Source organism: Mytilus trossulus, chromosome 1, assembly GCF_036588685.1.
Source record: "Mytilus trossulus isolate FHL-02 chromosome 1, PNRI_Mtr1.1.1.hap1, whole genome shotgun sequence".
Taxonomy (NCBI): domain Eukaryota; kingdom Metazoa; phylum Mollusca; class Bivalvia; order Mytilida; family Mytilidae; genus Mytilus; species Mytilus trossulus.
This window is the reverse complement of record NC_086373.1, coordinates 59,919,818-59,945,982: the sequence shown is the minus strand read 5'-3', so window position 1 is coordinate 59,945,982 and position 26,165 is coordinate 59,919,818. Positions and strand designations below refer to the sequence as shown.

Sequence of the window (26,165 nt, the reverse complement as noted above, 5' to 3'; positions counted from 1 at the left end):
GCAAGTAATAAGTCCCTTACTGACGAAGTCAAAGAGGACAGTCCAACTAAAAGTTTGAACGCTGTTTTATTTTCTGTCAAATCAAGTCAAGTTTTCCACACTTTTTCGTCAGGCTTGAAGTATTTATTTGATATTTCTTATATAGTGCTGATTGAATGCCTATGTTTAATTTTGTCCCCCTGTCATAAAAGACTTTGTTTTGGTGTATAAGATGATTGTGATGTGAACAAATCAGTGACAGCTACAAAAACATGACAACATATATATGGTTCATTGGTCAATTTTAAATTCTCTCAGTTTGATCTGTTTCTTGGATACTGTAAGCATTAAGTCTACAATATTGATGTATGGAATGGTTACAAGTTCTACATTATCTAGAATTTTAGCAGTTATATCTGACCTTCAACAAAGAACAATCGTTACAATAAGACAACTATCCAACTAATATTTTGTATATAAGCAATTATAGGTATTCTGACCTTCAAAAATGAACAATTGTTACAATAAGACAACTATCCAACTAATATCTTGGATATAAGTAATTATAGGTAATCTGACCTTGAACAACGGTTACAATAAGACAACAATCCAGCTGAGATCTTGTATATAAGCAATTATAGGTAATTTGACCATCAAAAATGAACAATTGTTACAATAAGACAACTATCCAACTAATATCTTGGATATATTAAAGCAATTATAGGTAATCTGACCTTCAACAATGAACAATGGTTCCAATAAGACAACTATCCAGCTGAGATCTTGTATATAAGCAAGTATAGGTAATTTGACCTTCAACAATGAACAATTGTTACAATAAGACAACTTTCCAACTAATATCTTGGATATAAGCAATTACAGGTAATCTGACCTTCAACAATGAACAATGGTTCCAATAAGACAACTATCCAGCTGAGATCTTGTATATAAGCAAGTTAAGATAATTTGACCTTCAACAATGAACAATTGTTACAATAAGACAACTATCCAACTAATATCTTGGATATAATCAATTATAGGTAATCTGACCTTCAACAATGAACAATGGTTCCAATAAGACAACTATCCAGCTGAGATCTTGTATATAAGCAAGTATAGGTAATTTGACCTTCAACAATGAACAATTGTTACAATAAGACAACTATCCAACTAATATCTTGGATATAAGCAATTACAGGTAATCTGACCTTCAACAATGAACAATGGTTCCAATAAGACAACTATCCAGCTGAGATCTTGCATTTAAGCAATTATAGGTAATTTGACCTTCAACAATGAACAATTGTTACAATAAGACAACTATCCAACTCAGTATTTTATTTGCAATATATCCCCAGTATAAATTGTTTTATAGGTTTATAGATGACCCATAGTCACATCTCAGTTTTATAAATGCAATATTTGCATGTTATAAATTGTTTTCTATGTTAAAAGAAGACCAATAGTCACATCTCAGTATTTTACATGCAATTTTTGCCTGGTGTAAATTGTTTTTAGGTTTATAGAACACATAAATTGTTTTCTATGTTAATAGAAGACCAATAGTCACATCTCAGTATTTCACATGCAATATTTGCCTGGTGTAAATTGTTTTCTATGTTTATAGAAGACCCATAGCCAAAGTCACATCTCAGTATTTTACATGCAATATTTGTCTGGTATAAATTGTTTACTAGGTTTAAAGGAGACCCATAGTCACATTTCGGTATTTTAAATGCAATATTTGCCTGTTGTTTATTGTTTTCTATGTTTATAGGAGACCCATAGCCATAATCACATCTCAGTATTTTACATGCAATATTTGCCCAGTATAAATTGTTTTCCAGGTTTGAAGGAGACCCATAGTCATATCTCAGTATTTTACATGCAATATTTGTCTGGTATAAATTGTTTACTAGGTTTGAAGGAGACCCATAGTCAAATCTCAGTATTTTACATGCAATATTTGTCTGGTATAAATTGTTTCCAGGTTTGGAGGAGACCCATAGTCACATCTCAGTATTTTACATGCAATATTTGCCCAGTATAAATGGTTTTCTAGGTTTGAAGGAGACCCATAGTCACATCTCAGTATTTTACATGTAATATTTGCGTGGTGTAAATTGTTTTCTAGTTTTATAGATGACCCATAGCCATAGTCACATCTCAGTATTTTACCTGCAATATTGCCCAGTATAAATGGTTTTCTAGGTTTGAAGGAGACCCATAGTCACATCTCGGTATTTTACATGCAATATTTGTCCGGTATAAATTGTTTTCTAGGTTTATAGATGACCCATAGTCACATCTAAGTATTTTTACATGCAATATTTGCCCAGTAAAAATTGTTTTCTATGTTTATAGAAGACCCATAGCCATAGTCACATCTCAGTATTTTACATGCAAAATTTGCCCAGTATAAATTGTTTTCTAGATTTATAAATGACCCATAGTCACATCTCAGTATTTTACATGCAATATTTGACCAGTATGAATTGTTTTCTAGTTTTAAAAGAAATCCATAGTCACATCTCAGATTTTAAATACATTATTTGCCTGGTATAAATTGTTTTCTATGTTTACAGGTGACCAATTGTCACATATCAGTATTTTACATGCAATATTTGCCCAGTATAAATTGTTTTCCAGGTTTGAAGGAGACCCATAGTCACATCTCAGTATTTTACATGCAATATTTGCCTGGTATAAATTTTTTCTAGGTTTATAGGAGACTCATAGTCACATCTCAGTCTATTAACTGCAATATATAGAGATTAATACATGGCAAAATCCGTATCATATGTCGTATCATCCCGAGACATCAATATCAGCCCAAGGGCCTTTTTGCCATGTATTATACGCTTTATCATATATTTCAACCGAAGAGTATTATATTATATAAAATGTTTTCTGATCCATAGCACTGGGTTACCTTTAGTTCTACTTTTGTTTTGTTTCAAAGGCCTTAAAAGAACTGCTCAATTACTTATCCGAAGCACCTTACAATTTGCGTGCTGTTGTTTTAAAAAAATATTTTGTTTATTATTGTATTTATTTGTGTGTTTTGTACTTTTTATAGTTGCATTAAGTGTGCCAAAAATATGAAACTTGACGTTCGTGACGTCACATACCAGACAATGATGTCATTCCAAAAATTGACATATTTTGAAGAAAATTTTTCTTGTGCAAAATAAAATAAAACTGACTTTATGTATAAAAAAAAAAAAAAAAAAGGTATGCGATTAAGGGTGCGCATCAAAGTTGCACGATATGGATTAAACAGCAGGCTATTTATCACATATGCAAAACTACTGTATTTACTACTAAACATATGATAATATGCTGTACAGCTTCTTTATGTCAGGAGACCAAATTAAAAATTAAGAATTTTAAGATTTATTTTTAGCGGATTAATTATTTATATAATAATGTTGTGTTTTACATTGACTATGCCAAAATAGTACCCAGGGTGAGATACAATAGTGCACGACCCAAAGGGTCACTATCCCTATGTCGAGCTTTCTGCAACAAAAGTTGCAGGCTCGACAAAAATAGGCAAATGCAAAGGATCTGTAACATGCATGAACTGCAAATATGGAAACGTTAAAAATATTACGTTTCTTGTCACGTGAGATAGCAAATGTCACCTTGGGCAAGAGTACCTCAATATGATTCAGATATACAATAAAACAAATATTTAATTTCAAATGTCCGTTTGTTCATCTTATCCATCTACTAGTTAAATTGTAATACATGTACATTTTTGTAATAACATTTTGTAAAACTAAAAAATAAAGATTGTGATAAATGTTTGTTTAAACCCATATAATCCAATAATATGTATGGTCAGCTCATACTGGACCATACTAGTATTCTCACAGGTCCAACCGTAACGCATATAAAAACTATATGGTCCAAATACTCATATGGTCTGGAACATGATATATACATATTTATCATATATTTAGTACAAAATACAGCTATTTTGTATATCTAATAAAGGTTCGTTTTTCTAATCTGTATCACCTACCCTGTATCGCATACCCCGTATCGCATAGCTAAACCCGTATCGCATACCCCGTATCGCATGGTAAAACCCGTATCGAATACCTTTTTTTTTTTTTTTTTTTTTTAAATCAAGTCATTTTTTTTGTTTTTTTTTGCTCAAGAATTTTTTTTCTAAAAATAGGTCAATTTTTTGAATGACGTCATTGTTTGGTATGTAACGTCACGAACGTTAAGTTTTCATTTTGTATGTGACGTCAAGAAAATCAAGCTTTTACAACATATTTTTTGGCGAACTAAATGCAACTTTAAAATATACGAAACACTCAAATAAATACAATAATAAACAAAATATTTTCAAAACAACAGATTGTAAGGTAACCCAGTGCTTCGTATAAATAATTGAGCAGTTATTTTAAGGCTTTGAAATAAGACAAAAGCAGAACTGAAGGTAACCCAGTGCTATGGATCAGAAAAAAGTTCATATAATATAATACTCTTCTGTTGAAATATATGATAAAGCGTATAATACATGGCAAAATCCGTATCACATGCCGTATCACCCTCGACCAATATCAGCCCTCGGGCCTAAAGGCCCTCGGACTGATATTGATGTCTCGGGATGATACGACATATGATACGGATTTTGCCATGTATTATTCTCTATATATATATATATATATAATATTTTTATACGCTTTATCAAGAGTATATATCATGTATATGATTGCTTTCTGATCCATAGAACCTGGGTTACCTTCATTTTTTCTTTTCTATTGTTTTAAAAGCTTTAAAAGAACTGCTCAATTACTCATCAGAAGTACGTGGGTTACCTTACAATTTGTGTGCTGTTGTTTTAAAAAAATAAATTGTGTTTTTTGTGTGTTTTGTATGGTATTTCATTGAGTTCTTTTTTTTATATTTGCATTTCATGTGTCAGAAATATGAAAATTTGACCTTTGTGACGTCACATTCCAAACAATGATGTCAGTCAATAAATTGTGTCACGCCAGAATGACCGTAACCTTCATTTAGGACCCATTTTGAGGAAAAATGTTCTGAAGAAGCTTGCATGAATTAATAGTGTTTATCATGTAACCAGGTGCTCCGCAGGGCACTGCTTTATACAACCCCAGAGGTCATCCCTGAACAGTTGCGCATCAAAATTAATGTGTAATGTTTCATCAATATTAGCAGATCAGAGGGGTTGCACTTGCAAAAAGGATGGACATACAGAGGAATGACAGAGGGGTTAACTACAAGTCTCCGGCACATATTCCATTCATATAATATTAGACATTATTTTCATACCTTAATATCAAAGGTGGTCTTAGTTTTGTCTCCTTTTGCACGCACAAGAAGTCTCACTACTTCAGCATAGGTCATCTTTGATGAACTAGATGCTGTATCAGATGGTGAAGTTGCAATCCCAATTATGAAGTGTTCTTACTGGGTCTTCTGTCATTTCCATTGGTACAACTTGCTTCAGGTTGATATTCCCTAGAATAAAAAAGCTTCTCAACCTTTTCTAAAGTTTGTAAATCATATCTAAAAAAATATAATCTGTATACAAAAGTTTGTGGGATCAGCCATAGATTTGGCAATTTTCCATTTAATAATAAAGGAGCATAAGTACAGGTTACTCAAGAACAGTAACAGTGATGCAGTTCAAATTTTACCTTGATATGTGCTGAAACTACTATGTGTACTATAGTTATTAGTAGTCTAGTTCAGATCTATGTTTTGTGGTAACAAGCAGTGTATAAGTTTTATTGTTGTAACAAACTAAAGTTAGAGACTAGAAAAGAAAGATTAAAAAAAGTTATAATTGTCCTACTTTCCAACTTTTCAAAATGCCCATGGTGGTTGAATATGTAAGATGGCTCTTACAGTCCTAAAAAACATTCAAGGGGGCATTCAAATGCATTTTAATGTTGGTTTTTAGCTTCTTCATGCTATCAATACCTACCATGCCTATCATGCCTATAGCCTTTTTAATATTAACAGTTTTCAGGGCCGTAACTACATATGACTGAGGAAGGGAAGGCAGTTGCCTCCCCTGAATTTTCTACACCTGCAAAATTTCAAGTAATAAAATGAAATATTGACAATATGTACACGAAGAATTTCAATTTATATTATAAACAACACAAGTTTACAGTTTAACAATGTTATCATGATACGTGATATGTGTAATTTTTCGGATTTTTTAGTGAAACGTTTCAGTATTTGTTTGGAATTTTTTTTCCTGTGGCCGTCTGTCTGTTATTCAGTATTCGTACGAGAACACATATTAAACTTTGTTTTTTGACAATTTTGAATAAACCTTAACTGTTCACATTTATTTAGAACTCAATTAAGCATAGGAAGTTCCCTTTGTACTGTGAATCTTTAATAATATCGGAAATTCGTAACCAGCTGAATCAGCAGTTGGATCATTTATTTTTATCGTTTCCTGATCGTACGAGAACATTATGGTCAATGTCTTTAAAATATTTAAACACTCCCATTCGTTGTAGCAGGGACTTTCTATACTAAGTATACTAGTATAGAAAGTCCCTGGTTGTAGTTATATACATGTACATGTCTGTTCAGCTTTCAACAATATTGAAATTCAGGGTCCTCGATAAAAAAATATAACTTGCATTCTATGATCTTGCTGTATATGTTTTTTCTAACTTATCAGTTTTATTTCTAACAACAAGATTTTTAATTAAGGAATGACTGACATATTTTTTCTGTCTATGAAAAAATAACATAAAAAGTTTGGTGCACACTGAATAACGCGAGTAGAGGGTTATTTAACAGTGAGCACCACATTTTTTATGTTATTTCGAATAGACAGAAAAAATATTAGTCATTTCTTATAATTTAATTCTAAATTCCATTTTAAACCGTAGAAAACCATGATAAAATGTTGATGACGTCATAGTCACATGACTAAATTATGTCTATGGGCTCATAACAAAATAACGGTCAGACAATCAGAAGACATGTTACGTCCAAAATTAAATTATATGTATACAGATAATAATAGTCCATTTGCCAATTACAGATTTGATTCTGTAATTACACACTTTTTAAACAAATTACTTTCCTTTGTCAATTGTAGACTGGTTCCAATGACAGTGCAAAGTATGATGAATTGAAAGTGATGTATTGGCGGTTGAACTAATTTTTCACAATAATAATTTTTTATGTCAAAAGTATTTAGTTTAACAACAAATTAATGTATATTTAAATTAAAAGATTTGAAAACATTAAAGATTACTCACATTACACTCAGATAAATTTGCTCGTTCTGCTAGCTCTCCAATATAAATGAAAATTAATGTCCCTCATAAGGGAGACAACTGGAAGAGGTATCTCTAATAACAGGGTCAATAACGGGAATTGACAAATGGCCTATTGTTTGCATAAAAATTGCTTCCAGGATCCGGCAATACTGATGTGTTTAAAAGAAAGGAAATTGAAGGAAAACGGGTCATTTAAGCCATTTCAATTTGAGAAAAAAAATCCGCGTTCACAAGGTATTTAATGTTAATAATGATAGGTCAAAGTACAGCCTTCAAGACAGAGCCTTGGCTCATCTCGAACAGCAATCTCAGCTTGTTTTTGTATAAAAATTGTTTCCAGGTTCAAGCAATACCGATGTTTCTTAAAGCAAGGAAATCGAAGAAAAAACTTTACACACTTCTTTGTTATATTAATTTAAAGATCTGTATACTTTTTGGTTTTGATTTAAAATTTTATTTTAGTGATATTTAGTTTTTTGTAAAAAAAAAAAAAAAGAAGGGGGGGGGGGTCACATGTCTTGCCGTATCTCAAAAACAATATATGGTTATTGCCTAAAACTTTCTCAGAAACTATTTATGATTTTTGCATTAAACTTCCACACCAGACGTCGGGCGTATCATGTGATCATGGCGCAGCTGTTTATTTGGTATGCTGTATGTCAACGAAATTGTTTTCTTGCTGCATGTCTACATAGAACAATAAAACACTTAGTTTTCTTTATTCAACGAACATTTTTCATATTAATTGCGCGACTGTTTACCTATTTGCAGACTTAAGCAAAGAACTAGACCGACTGTGTACTGCTATTTTACAATTGAAGATGGCGGAATACAGTAATAATATACCTTGACCGACGACTCGCAAAGTACTAATTGACAAAAACAATCATATATAGATGCACACATGTGTAAATGTATGTTTTAACTAATGAAGCATTAAAAAGGTCAGACATAATGTGTCAACTATTTGTTTGCTCCCTTGTGGAAGAAGATGTTCAATGATTTAACGAAAACGATGTCTTCGCAAAATGACATACACATATCTATAAAACCATAAGCATGATAAGTAATGTAGTTTCTTACTGGTGCTAAATCGGAAACATGCGGTTAACCTACTGTATTAATCAGATTATAAAAATAATTGTCATCTATCACATTAGTTGTGTGATACATTTTTACTTTTGAAATGGCATACAGTTACGTTTATGGTAGTTACATATTTTATGAGCTTCAAACATATTAACACAAGATATGTGTTTCCTTTATTCTATTTTGGCGTCTTTAGCAATATGAATTACGTGAACGTAAATATAAAAAAGAAGATGTGTTATGATTGCCAATGAGACAACTATCCACAAAAGACCAAAATGACACAAACATTAACAATTATAGGTCACCGTATGGCCTTCAACAATGAGCAAAGCCCGAACCACATAAAGTCAGCTATAAAAAGCCCCGATAAGACAATGTAAAGTTTGTTTCCAGAAAATTAGAGGTTTTTGTTTTGTTTGACTGTAGAAGTTAGTGCCTCATAAACAAGTAAACCTATGTGTAAAACCAGTACCGGTTCCTGATAACTAACTCAAAATAAAAGGTTGGAAGATGCATATATATAGGAAGATGTGGTGTGAGTGCCAATGAGACAACTCTCCATCCAAATAATGCATGGTTTGAAAAAGTTATTTTCGGTTCAAATGTGATCACACTATCATGGTTTTCAATCATTCCAGTTCTTGCGTTGGTATATTTTGACTAAGATTAGACAAATCGCATCTCACCGTAAGTATTTTGAACCTTATGATTGTTGAGACATTTATCTTTGCCATTTTTCCCTTACAGTATTTTTTCATGTTTTTACAACTTATGGTTTATTTTTCCAAGAAAGAATTTTAACTAAAATAAACTTGTAACCCATTAACAGAAAAACAAAAATAAAAAAATATTGAACTTGATGTTTTCTGGTTAAACACCTATTTTATTTAAGAATCGTTCTTGATTTCATATCCCTATTATGTGCAGAAAACCGTCCACAAGGTCCGTAAATTGGCTTGTATTATACTATAATATATCAAAATACTGATTCAACAACCAAACCGGAATATTATAAAAATAAGATGATGAGGTATGATTGCAAATGAGACTTCATCATAAGATCAACCAAAGTTCAAATGAAGTAAATTTACGAAATTAAAGGCAATCGCAAGGCATTCAACAATGAATATTTTTTTTACCGTAATTTCGGATATAAAAGACCACATATATAAATAAAGAAAAAATCAATTTAAAACAGGTTACGGAAAACAAATATTACAAACATTCAAAACCGAGAACCAATGCACTGCAGACCCCTCACTTTGGACAGGCACATACAGAATGTGGCGAGGTTTAACATGTTATGATCAATCAATCATCAGAACTGTTTCCACTATTTCAGACGTTTGAATATACCTCTTATGATGAACGATTATAATCTTATTTGCATTCTGTCCATCCTCATTTTATTAAGGAATCAGAAGCTGAACCTAACAAGAAATACAATTATTCAGTAGATAGTAATGGAAGATTGGCAATCATACCACATCTTCTTTTTTCTATATACAAGGCAACGAAATGACAATGTAAACAATTCAAACGAGAAAACTAACGGCCTAATTTATATACAAAAATGAACGAAAGCAAATATATAACACATAAACAAACGACAACCACTGAATTACAGGCTCCTGACTTGGGACAGGCACATACATACAGAATGTGGCGGAGAAAACACATTCTTCCGTAGGGGCCAATAAGGCCCGCCAGGTGAGACCCTCCTCCGGGCGCATTTTTTTTGCTGCGTTGAGGACAAATTGGTGGCCTTCTGTTGTTATCTGCTCTTTGGTAGGATTGTTGTCTCTTTGTCATGGTCCCCATTTTCATTCTCAATTTAGTTCAGCGTAAATAAACGTTACATTCAATTACAAAAAATATAACTGAACTAAAATTATAAAAACATACCAGACATACACACAGCGGATGAACACGTTTTTAAAGTAACATTCTATGTCAATTGCATATATAGTTATCGTTGTACAAACCGCAATTTATTATATAAGCTACTTACTTATGTTAAAATTAAATCTTATATGTTTTATAAATGTCAATGTAAAACATAAAGTATGTCAAAACATGTGAAATGTAAATCATATCAATACGGGAAAACCAGTATCAATATAAATTACATCACGGGCATTCATTTGCTTCATGTAGTCAAGGGAAAAACGTAAAAAGTCCCACATATTGTTATTATAGTTAAATTGCTTTTAAGTTTCTCGGTGCATGTTGTGGTTGAATGAGTGGTACGTCCGGGTTCAAGTATAATGCTATTTGCAGTATACATGGTATACTACACAACGGAGTTTTTAAATGTTCTCGTTAAAGTACATGTCAATGTTTTACCTAACACGCCAATGATAACTGTTTCAGGAAACTATTAAGTGGTATTGTTACAATTCATATGCAAGTAATCGAACCATGTTACGCTTCAGTCCTTGCAGCTAAAAAAAACGTGCAGGGTCAGCTTCTCATTATCTACTAGCTCCAAGATGATACACTGGGTGTATGGTTGAACGACACACTGTATTCGAGTTGTTCTGGCTAATGAAAACGTTTTCCATTGTGGAAGAACTACAGTATATCAGTATATTTTCTACATCTTACAATTCGGATATTTACCGACTTTCTGAGAACATTCGCCACTGAGGCCTCGATTCATAAACCGGCAAACCAGTTTCACTTATACGACAAAAAGATTTAATACTCACAATACTTCTATGGGGGGGGGGGGGGGGGGGGGGGCATCGCACCGATCGTGCGATGGCTTACCAGCAAGGTCAATACATTCTATCTATATAATAAAATTTTGACAAAACAAAATATATACAATGGACGTTGACGCGTATTTATGCATCCCCACAACATACTAGACTAATTATAAGTGTTTGGATTCGTTTATCTCACTGTATTATATCTAATGGGTATAAGCAGATGGAATGGATTAATGGATGCTGTCAATTCATATCACATTATTAAATGTGTGTACAACATAAAATAATTTACTCATTTTCAGTATTATTAAATACAGTAAATTCAGCATGTTCACAGATTATTGTGTGCATTTATTATTACGATTTTGTTATTTTAGACTAAAATGCGATTTATTTTTTTGCGATATTGAGAAAAATACAGTTTAATTCATATAAAAAAAAACGAGTTTGAATTATTGCGATTATAACCCTATCGCATTTTTCGCAATGATAAAAACAGCGCAATATTTTTTGAATTAACATTAGCAACTACTGCATGTACATGGAGTAATTTATTAAATTAAATCAAATAAAATGTCTTTATTCTTTATCATAGGGCCCATAACGAGCACATTATATAATACACTGATCCACAAAGATAAGGCAATATCCACACAAAAAACACATACCATCTAACATGCATACTTGTAGTCATTAAAGGAGAAAGCCAGTACAAAGAGGGATAACTCTATTTATAAACCTTAACTTTTGTCCGTCTTGCTTAATTTTGACTAAAAACTGTGTTAAAATATCCCAATCTGTTTTTTGGCATGATCAATATACTATCAGATCACCGAAACAGTCTTGCTTGTGTCTCTTTGTTCTGCAGGCTTTCCTTTGTTCTCTAATATTTTTACGGAAATGTCAAATTAACAATAAACTCAAAACTTTAGCATATAGACCCAAGAATTTCAAGTAGATGTAATTTAGAGTAAATGTTTTATATAACCTATATAAACAGATGAGATGTAAAATAATTATCCCATTTGGAAATGTTACTGCATGCTCATGGAACAAATATTACAGGGGGTACCTAAAACAAAATGCAATAGATTTTCTATCAAGCTGTGTGAACAATGTTGACAGAGCATTCCACACCCAGGCAGAAGATCAAGTTTTCCTGCGAATGTCTTTAGTTTTCGTTCATATTTTCCAGTTCCTATTCTCAACAGTGGCTGCTAAGCCTAAAGTTAAGGTGTTACAGTAGATGTATATAATTGCATGTTAATGTATGGTTATTATGAAATAGGGGATCACTAGGTTACATAATGATTGTCACAATAATGATTACAGAATTATGTTTGGCTTCTTGGTATCATAGGGGTTTATCCATTCGTGACGCCTTCTGAAAATAGATGAAGTAAATGAATTAATTTCATCCGTAGTTTAAAGTTAAGAATTCGGTTATTAATTATCATTTAATGTAAGCTTAAAATATTTTAAAGTAATGTTAGTTTAGAAAAGGCATGACGATAAGATTACTTTTTGAAAGTTTGTTGTATCATTTTCTTTTTGATAGTCAGTATATATGTTTATATCCATATCCAACATAGTATCGTGATTAATTTTTTTTTACTAGTCTTCTACATTAAAAATGTACCTTATTTTAAATACCTTTTTTTAATAAATTTTATCAAATTATATGAGGGTAAAGTATTCGCACTTTACCCTCAAGCGTCAAACAGTCATTTTCAGTCACCATTAGTTTTAAATTGGTTAAAACTTCAACGTGATCCATCACTAATAATTATCGTTACCGTTATTTTTTGGGAAAAAAATAACGTGATTTGTTTTATCGTTTTATCGTCATGCACACACAAAATATATTTAAAATCATTTTACAAGCATTTTTACCGTTATTCGTAAAAAAACAACAACATAAAGACCCTCTTATAGATGTACATACCTTTACACCTAACATGCATTTCAAACAGCAAGTTTTATTTTCTGTAACAACATATCCTTGACGAGAGTATAAATTCAGAGCTCGATTTGTTGAAACAACCCATAGATACATAGTCTGAAATTAATTAAACAAAAGGATAAGCATTGCACAACGCGATAGAATCACTATTTCTCTTAATTTAGGAAACAACCACTTAACTATAAAAGGGGGTTTACGATTTTGTTGTCCGAGTCTGAGCCGAATTTAAGATGAAAAAATGATCAGCAAAATAAGACCTAAAAATAAGTCAAATATATATTAAACCAAAAATCGTCAGACGACTTTTTAAAGTAGTATAGACTCAAACACTGCAACTACTTTGTTACAATATATTTTTACCCGAGACCGTTAGATCTAAACAACAAAAGCGTGAGGCTTGCTGACCTTTTTAAAAAAATAAAACTTATCTGATGAGATTTGAGAAATATACCGTAATACACGATTTATGATGGTAAATAAAGTTGAGAAAGGAAATGGTAAATGTGTCAAAGCGACAACTGCCCGACCATAGAGCAGACAACAGCCGAAGGCCATCATCGGGTCTTCAATGTAGCGAGAATTCCCGCATCCGTAGGTGTCCTTCAGCTGGCCCCGAAAAAATATGCATACTAGTACAGTGATAATGGACGTCATACTAAACTCCGAATTATATTAAATATAGATTCTTACACTGCAACAAGTGTATTACGATATTTCTCCACTCGAGACAGTTAAATTTTATTATTTAAAGCGCGAGGCTTGCCGAGCCCTTTAAATAATAAAATTTAACTGTCGAGAGTGGAGAAATATCGTAATACACGAGTTATAGTGTCGGAATCTGTTTCTCTAATGCTTTTTATCGTTCTTTTTCAAAGATTTTCAGAAAATTGTGCTCTTTGTATGCGACGTCATCAGGCAAGGTCGCCTTTTTACATGACGTCACAATAGGAAAATTGAGAAGAAAACAAAACATTTTGACGTCATAATCAAATTTCGACTAATCATTTGCCGAGAACAGATTTTTCACTAGTGAGGAGAACTATTTTTCTCACACCGGTCAGGAAATGTGAAAATAGCACAAAAATTAGAGAAATCTATTTCTCTAATGATTTTTTGTTTGTTTTTGCAAACAGTTTTGTTATTTATTTGTGACGCTATCAGACATGGTCGCCGTTTTTCAAAGACTTCACGATAGAAATTCAGAAGAAACCAAATATATAGTTAAATTTCGACCATGCATTTACCGGGAACAGTTATTTCATCATTATTAGCAATCATTTTGGAGATGTGAAAACAGATACAACAAAAAGAGAATAATTACTCTTACATGAGAATCTGTATCAAATTATTTTCATTTTTGACTAACATAATTATTCTACAAAGCTACAAAAGGTACGAATATCTATGCCTCGTTCACACGTTTGTTCAATTCTAATGCAATTCCAATCGAATTCGCTCATCACGTCACACATTCTTCATTTTTAATTCGAATCGAATTCAAATTGGCTAATTCTCATTATCCAATTTACATTTTAATACTAATCAAATTCGAATTGGCTAATTCGCGTTATCTAATTCGCATTTGAAATGCGTTTGTGCCAGTTAATACGAGCTTGTTTATTTGCATTAATTCGAATTAAACTAAGATGTGGACACTTTCTAATTTGTAATTCGAATTACACTATTAATAAATACTGTGAATTAAAAGTAATCGTCACTAGGACAGCTATGGCTCGTTCACACGTAGATTTAATTCGAATTGAATTCAAATCGAATGCGAATCGAATTCACTATTCGCGTTCACACACTTTTCTTTTTTTAATTCGAATTGATTCGAATTGGCTAATTTGCATTATCCAATTCGCATTAGAAATGCATTTTTGTTAATACGAACTAATTTATATAAAAAGGTCTTTCGGACAGTATTTTAGCAAGTTTTACGCGCATTGCAATTCGAATTAGATTTTACGTTCGGACATGAAACATTTCGAATGCGAATTAAACTAATTCGAATAAGTTGATACGAATCGAATTCGAATTATACGTGTGAACTCAGCATAACTTTATTAAACACGAATTGCAATTCGTATTAGAAACGACCTTCGCAAGTATAACGTTATGAATGCGATTTGAGGAAGAAACAAATGAAATATTTAAACTACATTGTCTGGCTATGCAGCCCTTGCACGGTCGGATTTAACGTGGGTCTTTCTTTTTTTTGGATTTTGAAATATCAGAAAACAATCGGTCTAGATCTTCAATAAAATGTGCAACTTTTGAGAGAAGTAGGTAATTCATTTGCAAGAATTGGATTTTCATTTCAATATAGATAATGACATGTTTTATCATATTTATGGTTGCATTTTACAAAAAAATAGAATAGAATCATATTCAAAACAGTGTGGTCGTGGCCATTGATTGACGACCTAAATTATCCCATTGACTGGGACAGATTAGGTGAACGTTTGTCGGTAACACTCACTGCTCACTATGTCCTTGTTAAAGACACTGAAACTGTGGGGTCACCAAAGGTTCTCAACACCGAAATAAAGCAATTCGAAAAACGAATTCGGAATAATACGATGTGTTGATTTATATCAATAATATAAATCAAAACATAAAGGTTATTCCTGAATAATTTTTCGAATTATTTTATTATTAAAGGCGTTAAGAACCTTTGGTAACCCCACAGTTTAAATTCTATAATAAGTAATTAGAAGTGAACAATGGCCGTTACAGACAAAAGTTCACCTAATCTGTCCCAGTCAATGGGATAATTTAGGTCGTCAATCAATGGCCAGGACCACACTGTAAAGGCAGATAATCCAGAGAAAGTTAGTTTTACAATAGAATGTGTTAAGAATATACCTATATATATTTTGCGATGTAGCAAGAAACGAACCGCGTGACCCGTTTTTTTTTCTTTGTCTTATCTGATAACATTATATTAGAACTTGTATCTTATCATATTTTATCTCAAAATTATATGGTGTAATTTCCGTTTTATGGCAAACCAATATTTCCATGCACAATCTATAACAAATCTGTCCATTCTAAACGACCTGTACCGTGAAAATAAGCCCCGTGATTTATTCATTGTTTTTAAAGCATGATATAAACTACATTATGACAAATTATTAAAAAATTCTATTGATGAAAATTTAGACACACCATCTTCCTTAAACTCATTCGAATTAGTTAATTCGAATCGAATAGACAACTTTCAAGTTCGATGCATTTCCGTCAAAAAGTCTGGTTTTAATGAACGTCATTTGTGCGTTTAGGGGCTTCGTCACTTCCATTCCAACGTTGAGCGAGTGGTTGCAAAACTATAATTCTATATTGTACGAATTATTCGGCAAATTGAATTCTCAAAATTGACAAATTAGCATTGCTGTCATTAGGGAATTGTCACTAAGTGCCTACAGAACAACCATTATTTCTAGTTTATCCATCACAATGACTATCACTAAAACGCTTAATAAACGTAAATAGTGCAGGGATACAGGCGACCCCCTCTATCTGGTAAATGACGTCACAAAGGCGCGCATAATTGACGAGTTTTTTTACGGTGACGGATGAACTCGATAGTGGTCTATTCGAATTACAGCTTATGAATATTTGCCCTTGCATTAAAGTTGTCGTGTTTGTCAATCATTTGACAGTCAAATATAGAAATTATAATAAAGCAGAATGAATTATGTTAAGTCACATTCATACTTACTTTACAATTATGATGTCTTGCATCTGTTTCAACAACGTCCATAAGAACTTTCCCGATTCCTTTCCCTCTAAACTTGTCATCAACACATATACATTCAAGATAGCAATTTCCGACAGGAACATTTTTTTCTGTTGTTGCGCTATCTAAGCATAACAACCTAAAAAATGTTAATACACATATATAAAAAAAAAATATTATACCCTTTATATCTTGCTGTTCGGTGTGAGCCAAGGCTCTGTGTTGAAGACCATCCTTTGACTTATGATGGTTTACTTTAACAAATTGGGACTTGGATTGAAAGTTGTCTTTTTGGCACTTATATCACATCGTCTTGAATCTAAATATTACTCATTTGATAAAATTGTACGATCGTATGTTTACGACGAAGAAATCGTACGTATACGACTAAATACGTTGTACACATTTCCTTTTAGAACGTACATGTACATGTACGATTTACATTACTCCTATTAAGTAATAGATATCACATGAGGACGCACAATGCAGATACCGCAACAACAAAAAAAGAAGAATAGTGTAGACAGTCTTCTCCAAAAAATATTTGTATTGTAATGCAAGTACAGAGCCACACATCAACATTTTAAAACGTTTCTAAAGTTGAGTATATTAGGTCAGACATAGTAAGTGGTGTTACATGTTTCTCAGTCTATCATGCATTCATGCATTTCCTAACTCCTTTTACTTCAGAAATCTTAACTGAGATTTAAGTTGAGAAGTTGTTTCACTCTTTTAAAATCATATTGATATATGTCAGTATTCCAAATTATTTAACTGGAAGTAAGTGTATCAACATTTACTGCTCATTGTTTAAAGTTGGTGCTAACTCGAATAATTCAATCCCTCTCCGTGTCCGATTTCCTTACATGTAGCCATCATAGATCAGCGGAATAAAACGACTGAATTATTCGGGTTAAGTTGGTGCCAAACTTTTCCCAAAAACTTTTACATGCATACAGATGTTTTGTCCATTATACTCTTCTGTAAACCCAATTGAGACCCTCATACTTGTGCCTGATCTTGTACTTACCCACATATATCACAGCAATCAAAATCTGGAACTACATCACTCGACCTTTCACTGTAAAATATTATATAGTTAACTAAAGACAGTAAGAAACGTGTAATGAGAATAGTAATAGTAAAGATAATACATTCTTTATTTTAAAAAAGGTAATTCGATTTGAATAGTCTAACGGACATATGTAAATGGATATAATGTTATGAGATGTATTGACAAACAATATGTAAGTGGTGTTACATGTTTAACATCGGTCAGTTGGAATTTGTAGGGAAGTGGAGAGGTGGTTAAACTGGCCGGGGTTCTAGGCTTGCTGATCGACATTCTCGGTAGACATACCGAAGCGAATTAGAAATTGGAATTGTATCATAGGCAATTTTGCATCAAAGGACATCATAAAACGAAATGAATAACTTTCTTAGTGAAATCAAGGTTTCACTTTTGGTATTATGTATTTGTTAATGCTTTATTGTTTATTATTTGTTTAATAAATACCAATTTAAAAGTCGTTGAAGTGACTTGGCCGGGGTTATAACCAGAGGCGGATTGAGGTTTTTCGGGAAAAAAATTGAATGCTTATATAAAGAATCACTGACGCGTCACTGAGAGGGCCCCCTCTTAGGCAGTCAGTGGGCCCCCACTTATGAAAATTTCTAGATCCGCCAGTAATAACTAACGACTGACATTACTTGAGGCGAACACGCTACCATGTTCTCACCGAAACGGTTCGTTTGGATAAGAACAAATGCAAGAACATAACATTAGTTAAAATATTAAATAAATAATCTTAAAATAAATAGAAATAGGGGATCTGTGCCACCACCCCTGATGCCGTGTTTTTTTTTTATATTTAACACCATGAACTGTTAAATTTTGTGCTAATACCACAATTCCATCTTGTAATTTTCCATACTTTGACAAATCAAATTCTATGCCTCAAGTCCCATCCACCATTGTTAAAAATGCAGTTGATTGTAAAATGGTTTGGTCAATTTAATTTTGACAAGGAAGTTCGTGAAAGAACACTTCTTTTTGACATAGTTTGACATAATTTTGTCGCTTTGATCGAATACAAATTAGAAAAAAAACTAACATAGAACGAAAAAAGGAAGCAGATAGAGTATATTTCAAGATAGACTATAAAAATATGTCGATGACAGACAAGGTCTAAACAATAATAAAAAGAACAACAACAAAAAGTTGAAACACGATCAAACTTTACACAGAAGAGCAAAGACTATGAATATGTGCATGTCCCAAGTCAGGAGCCCGCAATTCAGTGGTTGTCGTTTGTTTATGTGTTACATATTTGTTTTCCTTTCATTTTTCTAAAAATGAAGAAGGCCGTTAGATTTCTCGTTTGAATTGTTTTACATTGTCGTTTCGGGGCCTTTTATGACTATGCAACATGGGCTTTGTTCATTGTTGAAGGCCGTACGATGACCTATAGACCATAGTTGTTATTGTCTGTGTCATTTTGGTCTCTTGTGGAGAGTTGTCTCATTGGCAATCATATCACATCTTATTTTTTATATTTACTTTTGACATCTATCGTACATGTATAATTGCTAAACTAAACGGAGTGTACAAGTCTGATGCTAAATCTGCTGTAATAACTTATAACTTACGGGAATTTTTCTTTGTCTCCGTGATAAGCTATACTGCATAAGCCAGCGCGTACTCCATCATATTCAGCAACAAATATTCGATCATATAATTCCTGAGGTCGACCCTTACTGGTCACTCTAGTGTATTCTATAACCTTTGGAATACTGAAATATTTATAATTGGATTCAAAATTGTAAATTCGTTGCGTTTTATGTGAAAATACAAACCATTTCATAAAATCGAAGCTGATTGTTCTGCTTTGCATTTTGGTTCAGTATCTCCCTAGACAGTGCCCAATTTTTTTACTATGTTCTATTTGAATGTATAATAATGTATATATAGATGCTGCATATATTTGTGAACTGCAAAATTCCCCAAAAGGTTAAACTTGATTCACGCTATGATAAAAAAAAATAATGTGTGTACTAACAGACCAAAAAGTCTAGTTCAAAAGTTGACATGCATAATATACAAAGAATTTATACCTCGATTCCTTTGTTGCATGAACCATTTTGTCTTTGAAAGCTTCTGTTGACAAATGTGCATAAAAGCTGCAGTCTTCATGTGTATCCATCATTTTACGTATTTTGATTGGACCATTATTGTATAGTACTTCTTCGACAGGCGGTGCGTAATAAAATGGTTGCTGAGTAACTACTGCCATGAGTGATTGTTTTTTTTTTGCCTACATCAAATTAAAAAAAGTGTGTAAAATATAGATGGCATACAAAAGGAAAATCGAGAATAAAAAAAATAACTTACATATCCTTTTTCATTTACAATTTTTATTGCCAAATTAAAATGAATATGAGTTTCACATTGTGGTATACTCTCTTTCATTTTAATGGTCATTATAAGAGGGTGGTAAAGGGTTATTTTCGTGCAATGTGATCGCCGTTTTTTATTTCACGTTCAACGTGTTTTTATTTTTTTTATTTGACGTTCAGTCGTGCAAGACGGTTGTCTTGATCAACGTGTTCTGCTTATTTAATTTTACGTGCATCATGATTTTCAAAGTCTTATTTTGCGTGTTCGGTATTTCTCAAATAAAATTCAAACAATTGGCAGGGATAGTCAAGAAATACTTTTTTCAAAGTCGTAAAACAATTATATCATAAATGTGTAGTATACTAAATCGGGAATATCTCAAGTAAAACAAAGAGTTAATATAGACTCTATACAAGAAGACAGTGACTCAGTCACAAAAGGTTCACAAAAAAGTATTAATTTTTCGTGTAACGTTCATTATAGAAATTATTTCACGTTCAACGTGAAATTATGTCTTATTTAACGTTTTTTTACTTCCAAGCACCCCCCTTTTTACCCTCCTCTTATACTGTAAGGTGGGATAGCCGTGTGTGATCAGTTAACATTTGTATTGTAACCATGGACAATAGAATGACATTTAAGAATTGATTAGCATGCACTCAGACAGTACCAAATAATCAAATTAGTCAGATTTAAGTATAATGAACCATTATATTTTGATGTGAAACAATGAAATTAATCTCAAATCCCTAAAAGAGATTTTACTTTTCCCTGAAACACGACAAGACACAGAGACATACTATCATAAAGTTGTTTAAAACTTCTGTGCGACTCCGGAGTTCGATGGAGAGTTGCTCTCTTGCTAATCATAAAACTTAACATCTCTTTTTTTTTTACAATTACAAAATGATATTTTTACCAAATTCAATGTACAATGTAGTGAGTATGAACCTAACAATCTGTCTTATAGCATCTAGAAAACGGTGTTCTATCTACATTTATCTGTAATGTATACTCCGACTGGAGAAGTGCCTGTCATTCGAAGTACAACGTACCTCAGGTAAACACGTTTTTCTAGTATCGATTTGGGGTTATATATCATCTGTGCAGTTTTGTGTTTAATATTGAGAAGACAATAAAGCACAAAAACAAGCCCTTTTAAAATGACAAAAAAAAAAAAAAAAAAATCTAAATTTTGAAAATGCTCAAATACTTTAAAGAAGTACAATATTTAAATAGTTACCATGGTTATTGTAGTATAATATAGTACATTTGTATAAACAGAGTGTTAATGAAACTTCTATGTTTATAACACGAATGTATGAAGTGTGACGACCTAGATTTCATGTTCAAGATAAACATATATTTATATAGATTATCTATACTTACAAGTAAATCGTTATGTTCTTGTTCTGTTGTCTTACACTGCTATTTCCAGTGACACTGTTCTAAGTGTCATGTGTATACTAGTACATAGTTTATAACCTTTTCAGTCTATTAATTCAACACACTTATACATATTTGCTCAAATACGTGTTGCAAATATTGCCACTGTGTATTACAATAAAGGTATTTAAAAATGAAATACAATGAACTAAATGGTCCAGTAAATAAATTGGTGAATGTAAAATTAAAGGGAGAGAACACACTATATTAAATATCACAACACGGGTGGTCAACTCTGTTATTGATCCTACAATAAAAGATCAATACATGGATGAATTGTTTCCCTTAGGAAAGTAAGAATAGAGAATGGAAACGGAGAATGTGTCAAAGAGATAAAAACCCGACAAAAAAATAGATCACAGCTCAAGATCACCAACGGGTCTTCGCAGCGAGATAATCAAGCACCCCGAGGCGGGCTTCAGGTGATCCCTTAACAATGATGTATACTCGTTCGACGAAATGAAGGCTACAATTAATTTCGAAACATTCAAATGAACAAAAAATAATATAAAAAAAACACACAAGATTAAAAGACATAAAATTAAGAAAGGAAATGGGAAAAGCGGCAAAAGGAAAACGACCCGACTATAGAGCAGACAACACCCGAAGGCCACCAATGGGTCTTCAATGTACCGAGAAACCCCCGCACCCGGAGTCGTCCGTCAGCTAGCCCTTAAATTATGTATACTAGTTGAGCTATAATGGAACAAACTCCGGACAGTGATCGTTTCCGTTCCGGAACTATTTTCCTTTACTCCATCAAAGTGTAGAGTAGTATTCGGGCCCGTATGCGGATCGGAACTGGAACTGCCGCGGAGTTTGATAATGGACGTCATACTAAACTCCAAATCATACACAAGAAACTAAAATTAAACATCAAACAATACTTATAAAGGCCAGAGGCTCCTGACTTGGGACAAGCGTAAAAATGTAGAAAAAACAAACTCACATCAATACGCACAATAAAACTTAGATTCCTTAAGAGAAGTCCAGGAGTCCAATGTCAGAATACGTAACAAAAGAAAATAAACAAAATGACAAAAGTACATAAATAACAAAAGACTACTACAATAATCTCTATGGATCATGGCTAGTGGAATGAGATTCAGAACATGTATCTATGCGTTATCTATATAATTTTATATATTTTGTATATACATTTGTACATGTATATGATTTTATCTGTTTTCAAATCTGTTAATTATAAGCACATGTACTTTTAATTGATTGCTTAACTCAAATTGTTTGATATTAATAATTATTTTTCATTTAAGATTTTGTTAGAGTTCCAATATTACTATTTTCAAGCATGGTTTGAATCATTGGAAGCAGCCCATTTCTCACGTTTACGAACCGCGCTGAAGTTCCTCTATTATTCATTATTCATTGTTCACTATTCAAAATTCAAAAATGAATAATGAAAAAGTTCACTATTTATTATTCAATGTTAGAAAAAGAATAATGAATAAGGAAATAGTTTATGTTTCATTATTCAACTTGAAGCGTTGAATAGTGAAATAAAAATAAAAATAAATAACTGACACTATACTGTAGCTTTATCTCGTATTTCTAAATTCGTATTATTGGTGTTATCTAAGTTCTAATATTCAAATTAATATCAGAAAATAGAATAAAAATCCCTTTATATTTATAATTTTATTTATTTATTTAGTTTCGTAGGATAAACTAGTTTGTGTTTTCTAACTATTCTTAACAGAAATTCCTTGGTTTTAATGTATGGAAGACCTGAATACCAAAACATACATCAAAACTAAAATACTTGTATTTTTTTTTCACTGGACCTTTTCTATTCTTCATCCTTTAATTATAGACATAAGTAGTCGATTGTGCCGCAATGACCATTAGAGGGGTTGTGGAGGACCTATATGTCAAAATACGCGTGAAAGTTAGTAAATTATAGTCAATTTTAAATAATGAAATGCATATTTTGAATAATGGAATGAATTTTGCGACCCTTTAGCCCCTAATTATAGATATACCTTATACCTCATTTGAAAGCTGATTAAAAAAAGAACACAATATATATATTCGATATGTTCCGCAACACATATTAGAGGAGTAACGAAAGACCTAAACATCGATATACGCTTAAACATTAATAAAAAGCTGATTTTGAATAATGGAAGGGACTGCTGCAAGCCGTCAGCCCTCAATTTTGGCAATGTATACACCAAATTAAAGCTTATTGATAGGGAAATAAACTGAGTATAAACGATATGTGCCGTAATAGCCAGTAAAGGGGTTACTGAGAACCTAAGTGCGACATTACGCGTGAAATTAAATAATACCCAATTTTGAAACTGAAATGGATATTTTGAATAATGGAATGGACTGCTGCGACCTTTTAGCCCTTAATACCTCTTTCGAAAACTTATTAAAAGGGGCACAAAATGTATGTAGTCAATATGTTTAGCAAAGGATATTAGAGGAGTAACGAAGGACTGAAATATCGAAATACGCGTGAACATTGAGGAATAGCTTATTTTGAATAATGAAATGGACTGCTGCAACCCGTCAGCTCCTCATCAAGGAACAAATTATACACGAAATCAAAGTTGATTGATAGAGAAATAAACTGAGTATAAACGATATGTGCCCCTAATGACCATAAGAGGGGTGACGGAGAATCTATACTTTTATGTTTTATCGTTAACATCGTATACATCGCGAAGTTGACAATATTGTGTCAACGTCGTGTTTATGTTGTTAATCGACTTTATAACTTTCTGTTTTCATCGTTAACATCCCTTACATCGTGATGTTGACAATATCGTTACATTGTCAATATCGTATAAATAATGTGTACCAAGTCTCTGCCTTAAAGTTTGTATTTACACCGTGCACATCGTGTACATCGTGATGTTGAAAATATCCCCAACAAGTTTTTTTTTTATTCATTAATATTATTTAATAACGTCTGTAGATAACATGTATACAGTTTGCATTTTTATGCTTTTTTTAACAACTACAAATCATTAAACAATGAGATGTGATATCTCTAACTCGATACAAAATAGGGTAAGCATTGTTCATATGGCAATGTAATCAGCTACGTTTTTACTCCAGAAGATGGAAAAATAAACAGTTTAGTAATCAATCTGAAAGGTGGCTCTTGAAGATACGAAAAATATTAAAGGGAAATATGAGATAAACAAGATAACAGTACGCCTAGTATAAAAAATATATTTGCTAGAGTTACAAATTTATTAAGAGTTTTGCATTTAGACAAACGAGTATTTTTATAAGTGCAACTAAAGACCAAATTCAGTTAAATTAGAATTGTAATAACATAATTAATGGCCAAACACGCACACAGTGTGTTCAATTATCTGAACTCAAAAGAAGAGTGAGACCATATGTGACGACAAGATCAGGATACTAGTATATGCTATTACCTACTTTTTGTGTCGTGCTATTATTGTATTGTTTCCTGTAAAGATATTGGATCAACTTGCCGAAAAAAATCAATTCCATTCTATACGTAAACAAAAACGATAACATTTGAATAACAAAAACATGTTTAAATTTTACTATATATCATTAGCAGGTCTCCTGGATGTTAACAAAAAGCAGTCAGGAATCCAGTAAAAGAGCATTTTTACTTTAGTTACTAATGTCATGATTTGACTTACATAACAACAATAGCATGGATAATTATGTGCTATCATTACATCGATGGAAATGTATGCGTCAGCATCCTATTTAAAACATACAGTTTGTATTCACTTCAGATGATCAAAGTTCAATTTACAAATTTAGGTAATATTAAAAAAATGATGTTTCTGGTAAAAAAAATAAAAGGATAAACTTGGCGACACCAGCAGCAGTATAAACTATATTAAGCTCTATATTGAAAGATATATTGTCAAGTCAGCACTTAGGTATCTGAAAATTGTAAATATATAATTCTTGTTAAAATTGCTTCATAAGCCATATTATTTAATCTTAAGAAATGAAAGCATATGACGGAATTGAATATTTTTTCATCCAATAAAAAAAAACCAGCATTTGTTTGATTTTAATACAAATAGTAAAGTTTAACAAAACGATTTTAGCCCTATATACATTAACACCTATTATCTGTTTTTATAGTCATGATAACTGTTTCTATGCATCAATATACGTATGGAAGCTATAGTAATGGTTAATAATTAATGACCAATTTATCAATAGCATAACAGTTGAAATGTTCCAATAACACTATGTTATAGCCATTCTCATTTGTTCGTCACAAATACTTCTATGACCGCGGAGTCTGGTACCACTATAGATTTGCATACACCGAGTCGTTTTCTAAATACTCTTTGATACACCTGTAGCAATATTCATACTGGTCCTGTCAAACAGAAATACACAGTCATTTAAGAAACAACATTCTAATGATTCAGATGTAGACAGTCGGAAATTATATTAACCTCACAGTTGGAAACTTAAGACAATGGAATATAGTAAACATTGAAATTAATAACCAAAACTAAATGATTTTTGTTTTTAAATTAAGCATATATAC

General features: G+C 32.2%; 2 protein-coding genes across 2 annotated transcripts in view; both read right to left on the bottom strand.

Annotated features, from left to right (window-relative positions):
- Positions 1-12,034: 12,034 nt before the first annotated feature.
- Positions 12,035-21,810, bottom strand: LOC134680839 (uncharacterized). The gene is made up of 7 exons (XM_063540094.1): positions 21,578-21,810; positions 19,906-20,105; positions 19,441-19,584; positions 17,822-17,872; positions 16,774-16,930; positions 13,032-13,145; positions 12,035-12,470 (listed from the first exon to the last, which is right to left on the bottom strand). The coding sequence occupies exons 2-7, from the start codon at positions 20,082-20,084 to the stop codon at positions 12,441-12,443; spliced, it is 675 nt and encodes a 224-aa protein (XP_063396164.1). The 5' UTR covers positions 20,085-20,105; positions 21,578-21,810; the 3' UTR covers positions 12,035-12,440.
- A 3,938-nt stretch (positions 21,811-25,748) lies between these two features.
- Positions 25,749-26,165, bottom strand: part of LOC134682748 (receptor-type tyrosine-protein phosphatase T-like) — a 39,294-nt gene continuing 38,877 nt past the window's right edge. Inside the window, exon 28 of the mRNA XM_063541797.1 lies at positions 25,749-25,991. Coding sequence (XP_063397867.1) covers positions 25,920-25,991 — 72 coding nt within the window. The 3' untranslated portion in view covers positions 25,749-25,919. The remainder of the gene's footprint in view (positions 25,992-26,165) is intronic.